The sequence below is a fragment of the Electrona antarctica genome, assembly GCF_951216825.1.
Source record: "Electrona antarctica genome assembly, chromosome: 24".
Classification (NCBI taxonomy): Eukaryota; Metazoa; Chordata; class Actinopteri; order Myctophiformes; family Myctophidae; genus Electrona; species Electrona antarctica.
In genome coordinates, this window is record NC_136803.1 from 32,482,550 (window position 1) to 32,504,792 (window position 22,243).

At 43.0% G+C, this 22,243-nt stretch overlaps 1 protein-coding gene across 1 annotated transcript; it reads right to left on the reverse strand.

Annotated features, from left to right (window-relative positions):
* Positions 1-338: 338 nt before the first annotated feature.
* Positions 339-21,342, reverse strand: LOC306917636 (NLR family CARD domain-containing protein 3-like; the record flags this gene model as incomplete). The annotated part of the gene is made up of 7 exons (XM_079495933.1): positions 339-892; positions 7,400-7,443; positions 7,916-8,065; positions 9,608-9,778; positions 10,931-12,692; positions 13,882-14,157; positions 21,180-21,342. 7 exons carry the CDS (start codon positions 21,340-21,342, stop codon positions 339-341), a joined length of 3,120 nt encoding a protein of 1,039 aa, XP_079352059.1.
* Positions 21,343-22,243: the final 901 nt, after the last annotated feature.

Here is a 22,243-nt window from a genome sequence, read left to right on the forward strand (position 1 = left end):
TCTTGCTTCTGATCAGGATCATCTGATCATGCTGGAAGTGTGAATTCAATTAAGGTTGAGTTATAATATTAATAATAATGCATCCTCCTGGGTGACAGCAGACTGCTGGGCGAGAGCTGGCGCTTTGGCATGGTGGGGGTCAGATCAACATATGGAGTGAATTCTGTACTGGCCACATATGGAGCATGTCTTGAGTGTACAGGGTTTGATGAGGTCAGATCACTCTCAGAGTTACAGACCTGTTATGGTCATTCAGGGCTGTGTGTGCTGTGTGTGTGTGCGTGTGTGCATGCGTGTGTGCATGAGTGCATCCAGGTCACATGGTGTTACTGTTCCTCCTAGATCTGGCACAGAGACACTGAGGAACCCGGCCAGCACCAGAACCCAACACAGAGTGGTTCAGTGGAAGTGGTCTGGAAGGTGTGAAGGTGTGTCAGTGTGTTAGAGGACACTTTGTAGAAGGACAGAGTGCCAGCAGAGCAGTCCACGTACACTGCTACTCTGTTGGAGCGACGGAGACCGAGGACAGAGTCAGAGGGACGGACAGAGAGTTTAGTCTCCACCCCATTGTGAACAACGTAACTGTTGTCATTATCATTACATCTCAGACTCCAGGACACGTTGTTGTATCCTAACGTACAGTCAGCACCGTCTCCTCTCCTCTTGATTTCTCTGGTTGTCCCTGATATATCAACCCATCCACTCCACTCTACCTCAGAGTAACACCGTCCAGTCAGAGTCTCTCTACACAGAACCTGTTGCCAGGAGGTAAATCTGTCTGGGTGATCTGGATAGTGCTGATCCTCTCCCACATTTGTCACCTTCCTGTAGTTCTCAGACAGAGAGAGTTCTCCGTGTGCTGTGTTTGGATCCAGTGTGAGTTCACACACATCTGATGAGAGAACAACACACAACACAACACCACTTTAGAATCACATACAACTTCATAATAATATACAACATTGAACTTATTAACCACTATGAGCACTGCTTCAAATAGTATTGAAAATGGCAGATCTACAAGCTCACAATGCATTGCGGTGCGTTGTGAGCTTGTAGATCTGCCATTTTCTGTATGATGTTCAGCTGCTGTATAATTACCTTGAATATATCTGGTTAATAATAACAACAACAACAACAACAACAACAACAATAAGATCTACAAGTTCACAGCACATGGTGATGGATGTACACTCACTATGTACGCACATACAATCATGCATGCACACACACACACACACACACACACACACACACACACACACACACACACACACACACACACACACACACACACACACACACACACACACACAAACACTCATCAATAATAATGAAGGCACTCGATCTACAAGCTCAGATCGCAACACATTGGGGTTCAAATTGTTCAGAAACCACTATTTAAAAAATATCAGATCTATGCAGTGTGAGCTTGTAGATCTGCTATTTTCAGTAAAATGTTCACCTATAATGACGTGTCCAGAATGGAAATATATTAATAATAAATATATTGCATATAATAAATAAGATCTACAAGTTCACAACACATCACCATGCAGCACGCACGCACACACGCAGGCAGGCAGGCAGGCAGGCTGGCAGGCAGGCAGGGACGCGCGCGCGTGTGTGTAATAGGGCATTAACGACTTGAGATTTTTCCAAGTCGACTTGTCAGACAGTAAAGTCGAAGTTGAGTCGATTTATCGTTTTGTATGACGGGGGGGGGGGGGGGGGGGGGGGGGGGTTTAACAGGGGCTGGTGGAGGTGCACGCGCTCAAATACGGAGCATGTCAAACAAAGCACTGCGCACAGCCGCACACACACAGTGGCCTCTCCAATATGGCACAGTGTATGTATCATCTATATGGCAAAGCGCTGATTATCAAAACATAAAACTATAATAGTAAATACTAAACAGTGTGTGCGTCGCGCGTCCCCCGTGGGCCGCGTAGAGGCTCACGGCCCGGTCGCGAACAGTTTGTTGGGCCGCCGGCCACGGGGAAGAGAAAAGGAATAAAAAAGCCTCAAATTGGGCAGGCACTTTAGACCATGCGGCCGCTGACTCGGAGGGGGAAGTGAGGGCTGCCCCAGCCTGTGAGCTCGCAGATCTACGCTTCATGCAACGAATGTACCCGTACGTTTGTTCTATTAAAGGGTAGATCGCTACCGTTTAGGGGCTCAGCAGCCCCCCAAACGGTGGCGGATCTACCCTTTATAGAACGAACGTACCGATATGCTGTGAGCTTAGCCTGTTGCTAACGTGACCCCCCTTCTATCTCTCTCTCTCTCTCTCTCTCTCCTCTCTCTCTCTCTCTCTCTCTCTCTCTCTCTAACGCGACTCTCTCTCTCTCTCTCCCCCGTTGAAGTTGCAATAGTTGGATCATTCAACACAGACCAGAAAAGAGAACACAACATGAGAGGGGGCATCATTGGCACACAGTGCCAGCAGCAGCGCGCAGCACAGCGCAGCGGCCCGAGAACACAATACAAAATATAACATTAACACTAGTGGCAGTCAGCCCGACCTTCAGAACACAATATAGAAGACATAGGTCTATATATTATCATCACAGCAGCCAGCAGCAGTTTGGCACATCATCAGAATACAATCTACATTACCTTCCACGTGAACCTTCTCCTCCTCCAACTCGATAACGTTCTCATGTTAGTTTGTTACTTATTTTCTGAGCCATGTAAATAAACAACAACCCGCACTGACCGGAGACGGAGAGGTTCATATATGTGCCCCACGCGTAAAGCTAAACCAGAAACAGGACAGTCATTGCGTCAGCACGGATGTAGCCTCGGAAAGCCAGACTTTTATTTCCAGCAAGGAGGTGAGGGGGATATCGTTTGGGGATAAAGTTTCCGCGCTTCTATCTGTTACTTCTCTGACACAGCGCAGTTCAAACTTCAAATTCAGCCAGTCAATAGTGGGACACCGCGCACTGAGAGCCACAGATGCAGTTGGTTTTTAATGAAGGGCGCGTTCTGAATGCAATGCAAACTAATAGGCGAGTGCGCTCCGGTCGAGTCCGGTGCATATGCAAAGGGAAATAATGACTTCTGTCCGTGACAATAATCAATGCTACAGTTTGAATTCTGTACACACGCACACATAGCAAACAATATGATATGGGGAAACTTTTTTTTTATATAGGAACATTGCGGTTGCCATCTGGCCACTCTACCCCCACACACACACACACACACACACACAGGGGCAGCAGTGGCTCAGGGGTAGAGTGGCCAGATGGCAACCACAATGTTCCTATAGTTCGAACCCGGGCTCCCCCAGAGTTAGTGTCAAAGTGTCCTTGAGCAAGACTCTGAACCCTAATTGCTCCAGATGTGCAGGTTGGTGCCTTGCATGGTTTCCTAATCCTCAACCATTGGTGTGTGTGTGTGTGTGTGTGTGTGTGTGTGTGTGTGTGTGTGTGTGTGTGTGTGTGTGTGTGTGTGTGTGTGTGTGTGTGTGTGTGTGTGTGTGTGTGTGAATGGGTGAATGTAATGCACAATCCATGTAAAGGTGTGTGGATGTGTGTGTGAATGGGTGAATGTAATGCACAATCTATGTAAAGGTGTGTGAATGTGTGTGTGAATGGGTGAATGTAATGCACAATCCATGTAAAGGTGTGTGGATGTGTGTGTGAATGGGTGAATGTAATGCACAATCTATGTAAAGGTGTGTGAATGGGTGAATGTAATGCACAATATATGTAAAGGTGTGTGAATGTCTGTGTGAATGGGTGAATGTAATGTAATGCACAATCCATGTAAAGGTGTGTGGATGTGTGTGTGAATGGGTGAATGTAATGCACAATCCATGTAAAGGTGTGTGGATGTAATGCACAATCTATGTAAAGGTGTGTGAATGTGTGTGTGAATGGGTGAATGTAATGCACAATCCATGTAAAGGTGTGTGGATGTGTGTGTGAATGGGTGAATGTAATGCACAATCTATGTAAAGGTGTGTGGATGTGTGTGAATGTAATGCACAGTCTAACTATAAATGTGCCGTGTGTATGTATGTGTGTGTGTGTGTGTGTGTGTGTGTGTGTGTGTGTTTGTGCGCGTGTGTGCGTGTGTGCGTGTGTGCGTGTGTGCGTGTGTGCGGTTGTAATGCACGTAACTCGAGAACCGTTTGACCCACCGACTTCAAATTCAACACACACACACACACACACACACACACACACACACACACACACACACACACACACACACACACACACACACACACACACACACACACACACACACACACACACACACACACACACACACACACACACACACACACACACAGGGGCAGCAGTGGCTCAGGGGTAGAGTGGCCGGATGGCAACCGCAATGTTCCTAGTTCGAACCCGGGCTCCCCCAGAGTTAGTGTCAAAGTGTCCTTGAGCAAGACTCTGAACCCTAATTGCTCCAGATGTGCAGGTTGGTGCCTTGCATGGTTTCCTAATCCTCAACTATTGGTGTATGAATGTGTGTGTGAATGGGTGAATGTAATGCACAATCTATGTAAAGGTGTGTGAATGGGTGAATGTAATGCACAATCTATGTAAAGGTGTGTGAATGGGTGAATGTAATGCACAATCCATGTAAAGGTGTGTGAATGGGTGAATGTAATGCACAATCTATGTAAAGGTGTGTGAATGGGTGAATGTAATGCACAATCTATGTAAAGGTGTGTGAATGTGTGTGTGAATGGGTGAATGTAATGCACAATCTATGTAAAGGTATGTGAATGGGTGAATGTAATGCACAATCTATGTAAAGGTGTGTGAATGTAAAATGGTAAATGGTGCATTTACATAGCGCACTCTTCGGGCACAGGCAGACAGACAGAGGCAGACAGACAGATACAGAAATCTCCATATACAGTATGGGCACAAAAGGGACACAGCCAGATAGTTAAAACGGGTGCTATGACAAGTTGACAGCGGGTATTATTAGTAGAGATGTCCCGATACTATATCGGAAAAGTATCGGATCGGCCCTAATTTGGTCATATCGGGTCATATCGGTATCGGCAAATATGCTAGTGTCACCACAGATCCAACACAGGGGTAAGGGTTGACACTATGGCAGGTAAATAAAATGTTGGGGCATGTGGAGTTTGCTTTGGAGTTGCCCAAACTGCAAGTGCAAGTGTTGTGTTTAAACAAACACGAGATACAATAGCTAGATAGCTATAAACACTCAGTTTAAACACTATTCCCAGACGGTGGACTTCAAAACTAAATATTTCAACAAACAGACACGCACTCACGCATGCACGCGCGCGCACATGCACACACCTATTAAATGTGTGACCTATAATAACATGAGGACGCACGCACGCACGCACGCACGCACACACAGAGATACATCTATAAAAACATTTAATAATAGTGAATTTGTAATAGTTTGTCTCTATATTTCTGGGGACTTCTCTGCCTTTATTCGATAGTACAACTGACAGAGACAGGAAACAGGGGGTGAGTTGGGGAGTGACATGCAGTGAAGCCGTCACCAGGATTAGGAATTGAACCCCAGACCGGTCAGGAATCAGAGCCCATGTGGTACGTGTCTTTACCACTCGGCTATCAGTGCCCCGACAGGAAGCTATTGATGGACATTGTCAAAATAAAAGCCTCAGATAGTCTGTGTTTTAACCCATTCAGGACGGGAACCCCTTTTGGTGTTTTATGCATTATGTTATACTTTTTGAAATTATATATCGTGAAAATGTGGTGCAAATCTTTGAATATATATTCTTTCAGAACATTTTTAACTCATATCTTTGCTTCTGGGGGATCCCTGGAACAACATATTTCCAGCTGGGGGTTGGGGGCCAAATACATATATTTCTGGGGGTCCTTGACATGAAGATGTTTGAGAACGACTGACAGAAACATGGGTTTTTCAGAAAACTGTCAGGATTTAGAAGACATTTGTAGAATCATCCTCAGGTCTAAACGGGTTCATGTGGAACTAAGAATGAGGCTGTTTGTTTTAAATCAATAGATGTACCATAATTGAAATTAGTAATTCACTCAGTATTTGATTGCTTATATTATGTTTAGATCTCTTTAAGAGTATTGTACCTCCTAAGGTAAACAAACCAGTGGTTGTACTGATAAACTGTATTTAAAAAAGTCCAAAGACGGTGAAAGTAGCCGATATACAAGCTCTCAACGCGTCATGATGCAACACGTTGCGAGCTTGTAAATTGGCTTTGTGGCTATTTGTCGTAGGTCTTAGGGGTGGCTGTAGCGGAGGCTTTCACCTAGAGCTCCATATATGAGGACGACGGCGTCATCCAGCACTGACATCAGGCTAATGTAGAAACCATCATATATTGGGATACACGTTTGGCATCGTCATCATGACACGCACCCAGTAAGAACCTTATATAAGTAGAATCAGTATAAGTATACATAAGTTTAGGGGAAGTTTAGAAGTTTAGGGGAGCTAGCAGCATTTGCTACGAGAGACTCCGTCACCTTCCGTACGAGACAGGACATCTGGCCTTACATCCCAGATATCCTCAGCGATATCTGGCCTTACAACCCAGATATCCTCACTTATTTCTGGCCTTACAACCCAGATATCCTCAGCGATATCTGGCCTTACAACCCAGATATCCTCTGCGATATCTGGCCTTACAACCAAGATATCCTCACTGATATCTGGCCTTACATCCCAGATATCCTTAGCGATATCTGGCCTTACAACCCAGATATCCTCGGCGATATCTGGCCTTACAACCAAGATATCCTCAGCGATATCTGGCCTTACAACCAAGATATTCTCAGCAATATCTGGCCTTACAACCAAGATATTCTCAGCGATATCTGGCCTTACAACCAAGATATTGTTGTGTTAAAAGTTTCAGCAACCCCGATACGTTCTAATCGGACACCACTGCGGCAGGGCCTAGCCCAGACAACCAGCACTAGTTTGAGCTAATTTTATATGGTCCTCTTAAGTGGTTGAGACTCTTAAATAAATGTCTCACTAATAGTTAATGTTCCTTTAACTATTTAAGCCCACATCAACAGTTGTTTGATTAGAAAGAGGCTGTCTTTAACTAAATCACTTCTGTTTGGTGTGCTCTTACAGGCCAGGGAGTTTACATTCAGAGAGGAAGTGCTGAAAGCTTTGAGACGCACAGTAGGTACTTAGTGTATATTTCTAGAATCCTATGTGGACACCATAGGTAGGCAGAGTTCACCCAAATCTACATTGTGTTTAGTAATAAACCCCAGGAAATATAATGCATGTTTTGGTTAATATAAACACATTACAGTCATGTTAAGTGAAAGTGACATGCTGTATATGAGCTGTTCATACATAGCAGGATGTTGTGCTTCTTTGATTTAATGAATAGAACAGAATAAACACTTACACTTCCTCACACCTGGTCTCAGCCTGCACTCTCCACTGTGGTCACTGTGGGTGAAGGAGAGACAAAGATAAGATAATAGAAACAATAATGATAGATAATTATGCATTTATTAAACATTAAATGCTACTATACAGCACCCTTTTGGTGTTTTAAGCATTATGTTATACATTAGCTGTTGAAAAATAGCAGACAACGAGTGCCGCGCTACGAGCTTGTAGATCTGCTATTTTTGAAAATTGTGAAAATGTGGTGCAAATTTGGAATATATATTGTTTCAGAATGAAAGTTAAAATCTTTGCTTCCGGGGGGGTCCCCTGGAACAACATATTTTCAGATGGGGGTCGGCGGCCAAATACATAACATTTTTGGGGTCCTTGACATGAAATAGTTTGAGAACCAGTGACATAGAAACAGGGTTTTCTGAATACTATGAAAACTAGAATCTAGTGTCAGGTCTAAATGGGTTAAACAACAACTAGGCACATTTACACTGACTGGCATCAAGTCTGTCCATACCTGAGAGTCTTCAGTTGTCCAGCAGAGGGCAGCGTCTCTTGGTCTCCTGGGTGATTGTAGCTCAAGTCCAACACTTTTAGGTGGGAGTTGGATCTCAGAGCTGAGACCAGATAAGAACAACCTTCCTTTGAGACCATGCAGCCTGACAACCTGCACACACGCACACACGCGCACACGCACGCACACACACACACACACACACACACACACACACACACACACACACACACACACACACACACACACACACACACACACACACACACACACACACACACACACACACACACACACATGAATGGTTTGTAGACGAGACTGGATCATAAAGGCCAAGGCCAATTCTCAAGGATGAACTTCCCTCATCTCTCCTCAAGCTCAAATGTGAACGCTTCTGACGGAGGCTAAGTCATTGATTTTTTTTTTTTTATTTTCGTTTTTTCATGTCATATGAAAGCAGGGAATCATAGCTTCAAATTGACAGTTTGACCCACCATTTTGGGAGATATGGCTTAAGTAATGTCTTGCAGAAAACAGCGAAAACAGGCTTGAAAGGTTCACTTCTGTGGTCTCTAACATTACACCTAGCTACATGTTTAAGCATTTATTTCATTTTTACATGTCGATTTCAGCTCTGACATTTATTTGAGACATGCTCTAGTCTAGTATGTGAAGAGTTTGCCTGTGCTATTAACTCATTTTGGATACAAATAAATAAATAAATAAATACATTTCTCATCTCCTAACCCTAACCCTAACCCTAACCCATTGACTGTCTCTGTATCAAAAATAGTCACACATAACCATTCAGGTCCCCAGATTATGATTGTATACCTTAAAATTAGCAATGATTTGTGCTACAATATTACTAGTTTCATATTTATTATAGTAGGTTATTGGGCTCTGTTGGGCCCTCAGGTGACAGAGGGGTACAGTAACTGTTCATATTTATTATAGTAGGTTATTGGGCTCTTTTGGGCCCTCCGGTGACAGAGGGGTACAGTAACTGTTCATATTTATTATAGTAGGTTATTGGGCTCTGTTGGGCCCTCAGGTGACAGAGGGGTACAGTAACTGTTCATATTTATTATAGTAGGTTATTGGGCTCTGTTGGGCCCTCAGGTGACAGAGGGGTACAGTAACTGTTCATATTTATTATAGTAGGTTATTGGGCTCTGTTGGGCCCTCAGGTGACAGAGGGGTACAGTAACTGTTCATATTTATTAAAGTAGGTTATTGGGCTCTGTTGGGCCCTTAGGTGACAGAGGGGTACATTAACTGTTCACCATCACAGAGTCTGGGGTTTGAATCCATTGTGGTTCATACAGCTTACTCAGCATCTACACAAACACAGCTGTGCATGCTTGGGGGAGGGAAGCGGACATTGTCACTGTGCTAGTCACTGGCAGGTAAGGTGACAGCAGTCGTACAAATACAGAAATGTCTGTGGAGGATTAAGTAGCACGAATGCATGACTTGTGAGGGGGAACGCACGCACGCATGCACGCATGCACGCACGTATGTGTGTATGTATGTATGTATGTATGTATGTATGTATGTATAAGCAAGTACCAGGCTCGGTTCTACTTGTTAATCGTTCTACTGCTAAGAAGTAATCATCTTCGCGAAGTATATAAATGAATCAGGGCAAACTCCATGTGTGGTTACACCAGGATAATTGTCAGGCATACAAACCTGAGGGTCTCCAGTTTACAGTGTGGACTCCTCAGTCCAAGACACAGATTTTGTATGCCCAAATCCTGCAGATCGTTGTTGCTCATGTCCAATTCTATTAGACTGCAGTTGGAGCTGAGAATTGATGCCAACTCCACACAGCATCGCTCTGAGAGGTTACAGCCACTCAGCCTGAAGAAAGAGAAGTGATAAAAATCAATGAGACCAGATAAGAACAACCTTCCTTTGAGAGCATGCAGCCTGACAACCTGCACGCACGTGCACGCACACACACACACGCACGCCACAAGTGGCGTGCTACAAGCTTGTAGGTCTGCTATTTTGAAAAATTGAAGAACGACTGACATAGAAACAGCTTTTTCAGAAAACTGTCAGGATGTAGAAGACATTTTTAGAATCTGATCTCAGGTCAAAATGGGTTAAGTAATGTCTTGCAGAAAACAGCGAAAACAGGCTTGAAAGTAACTGTTCATATTTATTATAGTAGGTTATTGGGCTCTGTTGGGCCCTCAGGTGACAGAGGGGTAAAGTAACTGTTCATATTTATTATAGTAGGTTATTGGGCTCTGTTGGGCCCTCAGGTGACAGAGGGGTACAGTAACTGTTCATATTTATTATAGTAGGTTATTGGGCTCTGTTGGGCCCTCAGGTGACAGAGGGGTACAGTAACTGTTCATATTTATTATAGTAGTTTATTGGGCTCTTTTGGGCCCTCAGGTGACAGAGGGGTACAGTAACTGTTTTTATTATAGTAGGTTATTGGGCTCTGTTGGGCCCTCAGGTGACAGAGGGGTACATTAACTGTTCACCATCACAGAGTCTGGGGTTTGAATCCATTGTTGTTCATCCAGCTTACTCAGCATCTACACAAACGCATGCATGTTCTACTTGTTAATCGTTCTACTGCAGTAATCATATTCGTATATAAATGAATCAGGGCAAACTCCATGTGTGGTTACGCCAGGATAATTGTCAGGCATACAAACCTGAGGGTCTCCAGTTTACAGTGTGGACTCCTCAGTCCAAAACATAGATGTGTTATGTCCAAAACCTGCAGATCGTTGTTGCTCATGTCCAATTCTATTAGACTGCAGTTGGAGCTGAGCATTGATGCTAACTCCACACAGCATCGCTCTGAGAGGTTACAGCCACTCAGCCTGAAGAAAGAGCAGTGGTAAAAATCTGTTTGTATTCTCTTTTTTCTTTTCCTGTAAAATCAATATCACATAATATATTAAGGAAGTATAAACAGCATTGAAATGGTGGTTATTTCCTATAGAACTGTGACATATTTTAAGTGTATTCAGTCTTCAGTTAACCTACAGAGCTCTGTTGGAGGCTTTGACCACTGGCAGCAGCCTCAGAAGAGCCTCTTCTGAGGAACCGTATTTCTTCAGGTCAAACACGTCCAGCTCCTTTCCTGATGACAGCAACATGAAGGCCAGAGCTGACCACTGAGCAGGAGAGACAGTGGACAGACTCCCTGAGGTCAGGTACTGTTGGATCTCCTCCTCTAGAGAATGATCACCCAACTCATTCAGACAGTGGAACAGATTGATTGTTCTCTCTGGAGAGAGATTCTCCCTGATTTTCTCCTTGATGTACTGGACAGTTTTCTGATTGGCCTGTGACCTATTTCCTGTATGTTCCAGCAGTCTTTGTAAGAGAGTCTGATTGGTCTCCGATGAGAGGCCCAGCAGGAAACGGAGGAACAAGTCCAGGTGTCCATTTGGACTCTTTAAGGCCTTGTCTACAGCACTCTGGTAGAGGTTGTTTAACTGTGGTCTAAACAGCTTTGGCCACTTGGAGGTTGACAGTACATTGACGCCAGTGTTGGTGAATGTGTGAAAGACGTAAAGAGCAGCCAGAAACTCCTGGACGCTCAGATGGACAAAGCTGAACACCTTGTCCTTGTGCAACCCACCACGCACCTCTTTAAACGTCTGTGTGAACATGCCTGAGCACACTGCTGCATCATTGATATCAATGCCACACTCTTTCAGGTCTGCTTCATTGAAGATCAGGTTGCTTTTCTCCAGATGTTTATAAGCCAGTTTTCCCATTGACAGAATGGCGTGCGTGTTCTTAGCTGGACTCCAGTCATACTTGGTCTCTTTCTGTTTGGACTGAACCAGCATGAAGTGGATGTACATCTCGGGCAGGGTCTTTGGCAGCATTCCTGTCCCTTTTATTAAAATGTCCTTCAGAACTCCAGCAATGATCCAACAGAAGATTGGGATGTGACACATGATGTGGAGGATTCGTGATGTCTTGATGTGTGAGATGATTTTATTTGCCATGTTCTCATCACTAATTCTCTTCTTGAAGTACTCCTCCTTCTGGTCGTCAGTGAACCCTCTCAACTCCGTCACCCTGTCAACATACTTAGCAGGGATCTGATCGGCGGCTGCAGGTCGTGTGGTTATCCAGATGCGAGCTTTGGGAAGCAGGTTTCCCTTGATGAGATTTGTCAGCAGCATGTCCACTGACATTTTCTTTTCTACGTCAGTGCAGATCTCCCTTTTCTCGAATAGATGGCGTAGAGGAGTACAAAACTCATCCAGCCCATCGAGGATGAACATAACGTTAGACCCTTTTCCGCTGCAAATATCTGCCTTGTTGATTTCACCAAAAAAATCACGAAGAAGTTCCATCAAGCTGTATTTCATCTCCTTCTGCTTGACATTCAGCTCTCGGAAAGTGAATGGGAACAGGAAGAGGATATCCTGGTTGGCTATGTCATCTGCCCAGTCCTGAGCATACTTCTGAGTTAAGGCTGTTTTACCAGAGCCAGCCACTCCCTTCATCAGCACTGTTTTGATTTCAGCTTCCCCAGGTAAAGGTTTAGTGATGTCTAGAGACTTGATTGGTGTTTCTGGTCTGGATGTTTTTCTGGACACAGTTTCAATCTGGCTGACCTCATGTTCCTTGTTGACCTCTCCACTAGCTACCACTGTGACATTGACCTCTGTGAAGTCCTGGTTCAGAGGTGTTTCTTCTGGGTTTTCCTCAGGTCGTTTCCACTCAATCAGATACTGTCCCTCCTTCTTCAGAAAATACTTGAGTAGTTGGGGAGTAAGGATTTCTAAATAACCAAAGAACAGAGGACACCAGTAAGTGCATGCTATGATAAATGTGGTCCTCAAATGAGTGGACTTGGTAATTATATTCATGGCTCTGCTGCTGTAGATGCTGAATTATTAGTGTGGTTGCCCTAAAGGGCAACCAGACTATTGTAATTGGAACACTTTATTCACCTGGAGTAACCTTTATTTTGAAATGCTACTCCTCCCACAGTTTTGACTGTACGCACTGGACCCATATGTCAAATTGACCGGCTTCATCGGGAAGGATGTGCTTGTATTTTTTTAAGAGAAATGTGTCATAGTTTAATTGATATGAATTTATTAGTGAATAGAATTTCCCCATTGACATGAATGGGAAAATGCGATTTTTCGCATTTTGTCACATTCAAGTATTTTTTCCTCAGAGACTGTAAGCACTATAGTTACAAAACTTGGAGGGTAGGTTCATAATAATTACTAAAATTAATCAACTTATAATGTTATCGGTCGGCCTCATGGTGGCGCTATAACAGCCCACTTTACATTTTGGCTTATAACTCTTGAACCGTAGGTTGTAAAATCCAAATTATTTTTTCCCTGATTTCCTTGAGTCATGACGCATCTCCTCATATAGGCCACGCCCATTTGCGTCATGATAGATTTTCCGCCATTTAGAATTTTCTCCAAAACACACTTTTTGCTCCTCCTCCTACAGATTTTGTCCAAATCTCACAAAAATTGGTACACATGATCTCTGGACCCATCCGATTAAAACACCAACTAGCAGAATTTTGGTAGTGCATATCGTTCGGCCGTAATCGTCGTCCGAAGTTAGTAGGAGGGGCCTATATCACAAAAAATGCCATAAATCACGAACGAAATGTCCAATCCATCCCCAATTTGAATCACATGTCGCGGGTGGTTCAATCAACCAAGTACCAAAAGCAATTCTATTTTCATCCATAGGGGGCGCCGCAAATGCGAGAAATGTAACCGTTTGTCGCAAAAACATGATTTTTGGGGGGATAAATCCCCTCCGAATTACTTACGCATGATCGCAGGGGTGACGCGACATTGCAATTGGCTGGCAATATCAGTGGGAGGGGCATATGTAAGCCACTGCGGCAACCACAATTTGCAATTTTTTTTAATTGCGACCTTTCTAGTATTAATTTATAAACTTAAAATCTCTATCCTCTCTTCACCTACCTGTTGGTGTGGTTTTAAACCCCTCCACTAGATCAATCCTGTGTATCTTTGTCAGAACATTCAGCATGATCTGAGTTTCTCTACCAGGGTAGCTCTGCACGATCAGGTCCACTGTGTCTGTCCTCTTGGCGTTCTCCAGAACACTCTTTGTGAGCGGCTTGAGACCTTCAACATTTTCAGGCTCTTGTAGATGCCACTTGAACCTGTCAAACTCATCCTGAAGCAGATGATCCAGAGTATCCAACATGCGCTGCTTAAGTGTCCCCATGGTGGATTCTGTTACAAACACACAATGTTAACATGTCAGCTTCATTAGTGTGGTTGCCCAAAGGGCAACCAGACTATTGTAATTGTAACACTTTATTATTATTAGTGTGGTTGCCCTAAAAGGGCAAAAAGGGCAAAGGCCCTAAAAGGGCAACCAGACTCATGTAATTGGAACACTTTATTCCACTGGAGTAACCTTTTGTTTGACGCACTACTCCTCCCACAGTTTTGACTGTACGCACTTGAGCCATATCTCAAATTTACCGGCTTCATCGGGAAGGATGTGCTTGTATTTTTTTAAGAGAAATGTTGTATAGTTTAATTGATATTAATTTATTAGTGAATAAAATTTCCCCATTGACATGAATGGGAAAATGCGATTTTTCGCATTCTCACATTCAAGTATTTTTTCCTCAGAGACTATAAGCACTATAGTTACAAAACTTGGAGGGTAGGTTCATAATAATTACTAAAATTAATCAACTTATAATGTTATCGGTCGGCCTCATGGTGGCGCTATAACAGCCCACTTTACGTTTTGGCTTATAACTCTTGAACCGTAGGTCGTAAAATCAAAATATTATTTTCCCTGACTTCCTTGGGCCATGACGCATCTCCCCATTTGCGTCATGATAGATTTTCCGCCATTTTGAATTTTCTCCAAAACACACTTTTGGCTCCTCCTCCTACAGATTTTGTCCAAATCTCACAAAAATCGGCACACATGCTCTCCGGACCCATCCGATTAAAACACCAACTGCAGTATTTTGGTAGTGCGTATCGTTCGGCCGTAATCGTCGTCCAAAGTTAGTAGGAGAGGCCTATATCACAAAAAATGCCATAAATCACGAACGGAATGTCCAATCCATCCCAAATTTGAATCAGCAATTCCATTTTCATCTATAGGGGGCGCCGCAAATGCGAAAACTTTAACCATTTCTCGCAAAAACATGATTTTTTGGGGATAAATACCCTCCGAATTACTTGCGCATGATCGCAGGGGTGAAGCGACATTGTAATTGGCTGGCAATATCAGTAGGAGGGGCATATGTAAGCCACTGCGGCAACCACACTTTGCAATTTTTTAAAATTGCGACCTTTCTAGTGAATATTGCTGCTGAATCTTCCATGTGACGTCTTATTAATTATTATTTAAACTAGGCATAGAGCTGTCAATGTTTCTTGTAGAATTGATAAAAACAAAATGAGATGGAATTGTATTTCTGTTCTGACACTTTGTTTATTATAGGGGCATAAAACCCTATAGCCTATGTTAGTTTTCCACACCAGGTTAAGAACTACAGGGTAAAAACATGGCAGGCTACAGAAGTATACAGTGATGTAAGCAACACAGCTGCAGCTAATTAAATAAATAGTGCGTGTGTGTTAGATTTTAATTTGTGTGCCAATAATATCTATTGAAATTGCACATTGGCATGCCCTTGGCTATGGACACACCTATGAAAATCTAAGGAAGTATGTGATGTCTTTCTTGCCTATCATTCTGTTACAGGATGTGATACAACTGACTTCAGTTGGAATTGTGCCAGTCTTTTTGCAACAGCTTGAGAACATTATCCTCTTCATGCAGAGAGTCATGTAACCCAGGAAAAGTGGGGAAGACGTGCATGTGGAAACGTGAATAAGAATGTATGAGCAACAGATGGTACATACATCTGGAGAGAATGTCTTCAGCAAGATATTGATTACTCAATGGCTGACAGACCATGGTCTTGTCATAGTTTGCTTCTCCTGTTCACATTTTCCAACAAGCCTGGGCAGAAAAGCTCCCATAGGAAGTCAAAGTGTGGAGAGGAAGCTAATGATGAGAGCTCGGAAAGTCAAGAAAGAAGGACACAAAAGAATGTGGCCATGCCCGGGTGGGGCTTAAACACTCGGCTGATTGCTAATCAGAGCATGGCCACCACAGGTGATGTGTCTTTAGGCTCCATTCATTCTTAACTCTGGGGGAGCCCGGGTTGGAACTGGGAACCTTGTGGTTCCCATCCAGTCAATCTACCCCTGAACCACTGCCGCCCCGTATGGTCAGACTAAGACTGAAGAAGTCAAATAATGTATTAATTATGGCCTTAACAGGGATCTCACAGTTATACAAGGTATACCTCGTGTTTCTGAGTTCAGCAGGGAGACAGCAACAGGAAAGAAGCTGTCCTGAGCCTACTGGTACGGGAGCCATCCGGGCTGGGGTAATGCAAGGGGATCCTAGCCCCCTTTCTCTTCATCATAGTCCTGCACTATGCACTCAAGAAGGCCATCAGTGGACAAGAGCAGGATCTTGGCTTCACTCTAACACCAAGGAGGTCGAGATGACACCCCAAAGTAGTCCTGACAGATCTGGACTATGCAGACAACATCAGCCTGCTCTCTGACAACGTGCAGCAAACACAGGAACTCCTGACCAGAGTGGAGTCCGAGTGTGCCAACGTGGGCCTCAGGTTAAATGCCAAGAAAACTGAGGTTATCACCTATAAGATCTCACTGGATCATCAACCTCTGACAACAGGAGAAACTGTACTGAAGGAGGTCATGGACTTCAAGTACCTGGGCGTTGAGTTGACCAACCGAGCAGGATCTAAAAGTGAGGAAGTCACTTGCATGGAGGGCCCTGAATGGCATGACCAGTGTATGGAACTCCAATGTCCCCCGACAAATCAAACTCTTCTTCTATGCAAGGGTGGAATCTGTTCTCCTATATGGCAGCGAATGCTGGACCCTGAAGCCAACCCTGCAGAAGTCTCTAGACGGGTGCTACACCAGAATGCTGCGTGCAGTACTTAATTAACATCAGCAAGAGCGTGTTACCAACAATACCCTGTATGAGGGAATAATAGGGTGAGCCAGAAAGTAGCAGCCAGGAGAATGAGACTAGCAGGACACTGCCAAAGACATCAAGAGCTGCCAGCCAGCAAAGTAGTGCTGTGGGAACCAACACATGGGCATCGATCAAGGACGTCCAACATTAACATATGTGGATGTACTCAAGAAAGACGCAGGAGCGCAAAGCACCAACGAGCTGGCCAGATGTATGGAGAACCAGGATGACTGGAAGCGACGATGGAGGGCTCGTCTGAGGACGACCTAGAGAGAGTTGTGTGTGAAACACGAACGCAAGGACAACACAAGAGACGGTCGCGGCCACACAGCCAACTCAAGGTATGGCCACTGAGCCGACTTGGGGACCCAATGCAAGGACAACACAAGAGACGGTCACGGCCACACAGCCAACTCAAGGTACGGCCACGGAGCCGACTTGGGGACCCAACACAAGAGACGGTCACGGCCACACAGCCAACTCAAGGTACGGCCACGGAGCCGACTTGGGGACACAACGCAGCTCCTCCAAGGAAAACAAACAAATTAACGGAGCTGAACGTGAATCCCCCCCACCGCCCACCCCTTTTTTTCCCTCACTGTATATGTTTCTTTTCCCTTTTTACCTCCTTTATGATGAATTCCTGTTCTGTCTATATAGAAGTGTCTATTTGTACGTCTATTTGTACGTCTCTAAATGTTTTTGATGATTTGAACATGGTGGACCCTATTGGAAACAAGTGTAATGCTTAATTGGGTCGTCCACTCACAGTTAACAGCCTTTGTATTGAGTTTGTGCTTGAAATGTACTGTAATTCTGCAAACTGTTAATAAATTCTTCAATCAATCAATCAATCAAATAAAAGTGTATCATCCATCCTCTCCATCATTAAGTCACAGTTAAAGCTGTGACTTTCATACTGCTCTCTAGGGTGTTTCATAACTCACCACTGTTAGCTGAGTCTTCTGATGGAAGTACAGCTCCTGCATAAGAAGAGGAGTAATGAAGTGAGCTCAGTGAGTTGACATAACATTCATGTAATTGGATTATTGTCATTATCTATGGGGCAAATACATTCATGTATTGCCAGTGGAACTATCACATGTTCCTGGTAAAAAATAATATTGAATGTGTCAACCTTTTCCCCAGTAAATATATTTCCAAAGATGCTATAATTAACCCATATGAACAAATCACAATATTAAGGTTCATAGGCCAACATAATATTTATGTTGAATGGCACAGAAATGTAGAAAATGCTTACTGAAATTAACCCATTCACTACCACTGGCGTAAATGTACGTCACATCCAATCCAGCGGTTAAGCGCCAATGACCTAAAGCTATGTTGCCTGGTCTGGTCTTTATAGTGGTTTATGATAGATCACACTCATGTGCTATATACTGTAGATTAGCTCTGGGTTATTAGGCTATAGACTCTATAGCACTCTATAGTATAGAGTAAACAGAAAATGAACCGGAAACGAGATGGCCACGCCCGTAAACATCAAGTTGTTTACCTTTTTTCAAATGACTTTATCTCGGATTCCTTTCTCCATCATGTTAAAGCTGTGACTTTCATACTGCTCTCTAGTGTTGTCAGTTAAATCAAATGTTTCATAACTCACCACTGTTAGCTGAGTCTTCTGATGGAAGTACAGCTCCTGCATAAGAAGAGGAGTTGACATAACAGTATGACATTCATGTAATGGATTCTTGTCATAATCTATGAGACAAAGACGTTTTTTAAGGTAGACCACACCAATGCAACTCATACGGCATGTTAAGGGGGCATTTAGGTTTTTGTCACCATAGTAATTTAGTAAATGCTGCATCCATGGTTTGGAGAGGGCACTTTTCACCAACGGCCAAAAGGGCAGGGGCTGAAGCCCCCTTTCATGTCTATGTGTGCAGTGTGCACGTGTGTGATGGCGTATGTATGGGCTTGCAATCAGATGCAGCATTCTGTCGTGACTGTGTGGCCGTACCGTACCATTCGACTGTCAAATACCTAGCCAGACTGTACCAAGTTGTCAAGAAAGAGAGAGGGGTGTGACGTAGAGGTGGGCAAAAAAGATATATCGCAATATATCGCCACAATATTAAAATCAAATCGCAAAGTTATTTATTTATTTATTTAATATTTAATAAAGACTAACCGTTATCTGGCTGCAAAGTAGTTTATTGAACTATATATTTGCTTAGAATTGTTTTCAAATGTTCCAGTATAATAGTCTGTAGGGCTGTAGTCCAATGTAGTCCAGTTCTATAGTATAATAGTCTGTAGGGCTGTAGTCCATTGTAGTCCAGTTCTATAGTATAATAGTCTGTAGGGCTGTAGTCCAATGTAGTCCAGTTCTATAGTATAATAGTCTGTAGGGCTGTAGTCCAATGTAGTCCAGTTCTATAGTATAATAGTCTGTAGGGCTGTAGTCCATTGTAGTCCAGTTCTATAGTATAATAGTCTGTAGGGCTGTAGTCCATTGTAGTCCAGTTCTATAGTATAATAGTCTGTAGGGCTGTAGTCCATTGTAGTCCAGTTCTATAGTATAATAGTCTGTAGGGCTGTAGTCCATTGTAGTCCAGGAAGAACTGACATTCTGTACTGTGATGTGTGTGACAAAACACACTCCAACATCATGTGTATTATGTCCTCGACTTCATTAAAATAGGATCTGGGTGAATAATCTGTAAAGTTGCCTGTAAAGTTTCTTTGAATGTTTTCCTTTCTTGACAATGCATTGCATTACATTATTCTCATTATGAACATCCATGTATATGTATGATTTCATTAAAGATGGAGTGCCACAATTTTTTTTCCCACCCCAAAACATGATCATCAGGTATTATTATAATATAAGGAGGAAGAACTTTTCCCAAAAAGTGTACAGTATTTGTACACTAGTTCATTAAGTATGCCTGGTTTGCCTGGTGGGTGGTGATGGGTGGTGATCCACCTGAACTGAAGCCGCACCCACAGCTGTAGTTGTATGATAAAGGGGGAGGGGTTAGGGGAGGAGCTGATAGTGTGATGTCACTATATTACTGTTTATTTAATTGGCCCATTTGACTGTCAAGGGTTCAGCCTCCAAGAAGAAACCCTAAATACAAAGTTAATACACCATTGCACATAAAAACGACTCCAGGGTGTCTAATGAAGTAGGGGAGAGCCGCCATGGTTGTAACACTTTGCACATTTCACTCTTTTACTCAGAGATCCGTTTATCTACATATGTAATATGTTTAGGCAACGGACCTACACATGTCTGCTAACATAAACCACTTCAAGTTTTTCAATTGATAAAACAGGTCGGGAGTTATTAAACCGAACGTAGACACTGTTCCAGTGTTACATTTGCAGATTAATTGTAACGGCATGCGCGATAAATGTAACAACGCTAAAAAACATCATTAAACATATCGTTTTCAGCTTAAAGCAATTATATTTCATTGAAGCAACTCCTTAACATTGTTTTCATACCATGGATGTGATAAGAAAATGTATCAAACATAAGGGAATTATTAAATAGTACCGTGTGTACCAGTTTGGGCGTTTGAGTCAGTTCAATGGGAAAATACATTGATTACACAACAAAGTTTGATTGATTGAGTTGTACAATGTTATACAACCCTAAACTAATTTAGAATACACTCTGTAATGAAAGACAGCTGACTGAACATAATATTGTGGCCAATATGTCAAATATGTAAATATTACATATAATGGTATGGCGTGTGTTACAATTGACCCACTTTTGCAAGTTGTTCTTTGGCGTTGCTTACAGACCAGAATGAACGTGCATTCCGTATAAACACGATGCAAACTAATGAAGAACATAAGCATGAAGACATCCATGTGGATTTGTATTCACCAACATCAAAGAAAAAAATTGTAGCCCACATATACTCCAGGTGTAACATTTTATGCATTTGGCGGCTCTCCCCTACTGTCACCTCATAGACACATGAAAAACTGGAAAAATACAACAATTGTGGCACTCCATCTTTAAGACATATTGATGCAATATTGTTGAATATGATAATGCATAACCAATTGCTCCTTGTTGATAGCAGGTGGTCCTGATAGTAGCTGAGGAAAGCCATTCTGGCCCAAACGTGTCCACTCTATGGGACTGCTACTATGAATAATATTGAGGTTGTAAAAAATAATAATAATTTAGTTGTACATGTGTTCTTACCAAGGCTCACCAGCAGGTGGGGCACATGTTGTTCAAGGGCACTGTAAAACGCTGCTCTGATACGAGGTCCACCTTTATCTATCCCGCCTGTGTACAGTTCCCTCATTTGGTCCATGGTTGTCTTCTCAGCTTTAATCGTGGCATAGTGCTCAGGATGGACCATTTTTCCTAGACTGTCTACTATAGGCATGACCATGGAAACCTTTTGAATAAACGCTGCCCTGTGCTGGATCACAAAATGGGCTGTGACCCAAGCTATCTGCATTTCTACATCCTCACATGCATAGTGTAACAACTGGTGTATTTGGTATATCTTTATGTATAAAGCTCACCTTTTTCTGCATCCTTTTTGTCTGAAGTCAAGCTGACAACAGCATCCTGTTGTACAAAGTCATGTTATTTCAATCATATCATCCCTGAAGCACTATTAAACAATATCATGTCTTGTATGGTATTCACTACATTAGTGGTTTTACACCTACAACCAACCACCTGCATTTTTGGTGCTATATTTTATATACCTGTAGACTAGTAATATCCCATTTGTTGTTTTTGATTGATTGATTGATTGATTGATTGATTGATTGATTGAAATATGTATTAACAGTTTGCAGAATTACAGTACATTTCAAGCACAACACAATACTGTTAACTCTGAGCGGACGACACCATAAAGCACTACACTTAGGGTATTAGGGCCCAACATTTTCAAAATGGTAAAAAGGGGAAAAAAGGGGGAAAAAACATATACAGTGAGGGGAAACGGGGGTGGGTGGAGGAATCAGATTTTACGGGGTCCAGTTTCTAATTGCAGCCACCCATAGGTGCCTTTTGAGAGCGGTTTTGATGGAGTCAAGGGATTTGCATGTCTTAATGACTGTTGGTAGGGCGTTCCACATGTTGGTGGCATAGGAGCGAAATGAGTCCCTTGTTTGTGCAGAATCTGGGTTGCACATGGTTTGTTGAACTCCCTCTGGTGATGTGGGTGTCGACTATGTTGGCATTAAAGAAGTATTTAGACAGGTGTATCTTGGTGGTGTATCGAAGCTTGTGGACCAGACCCA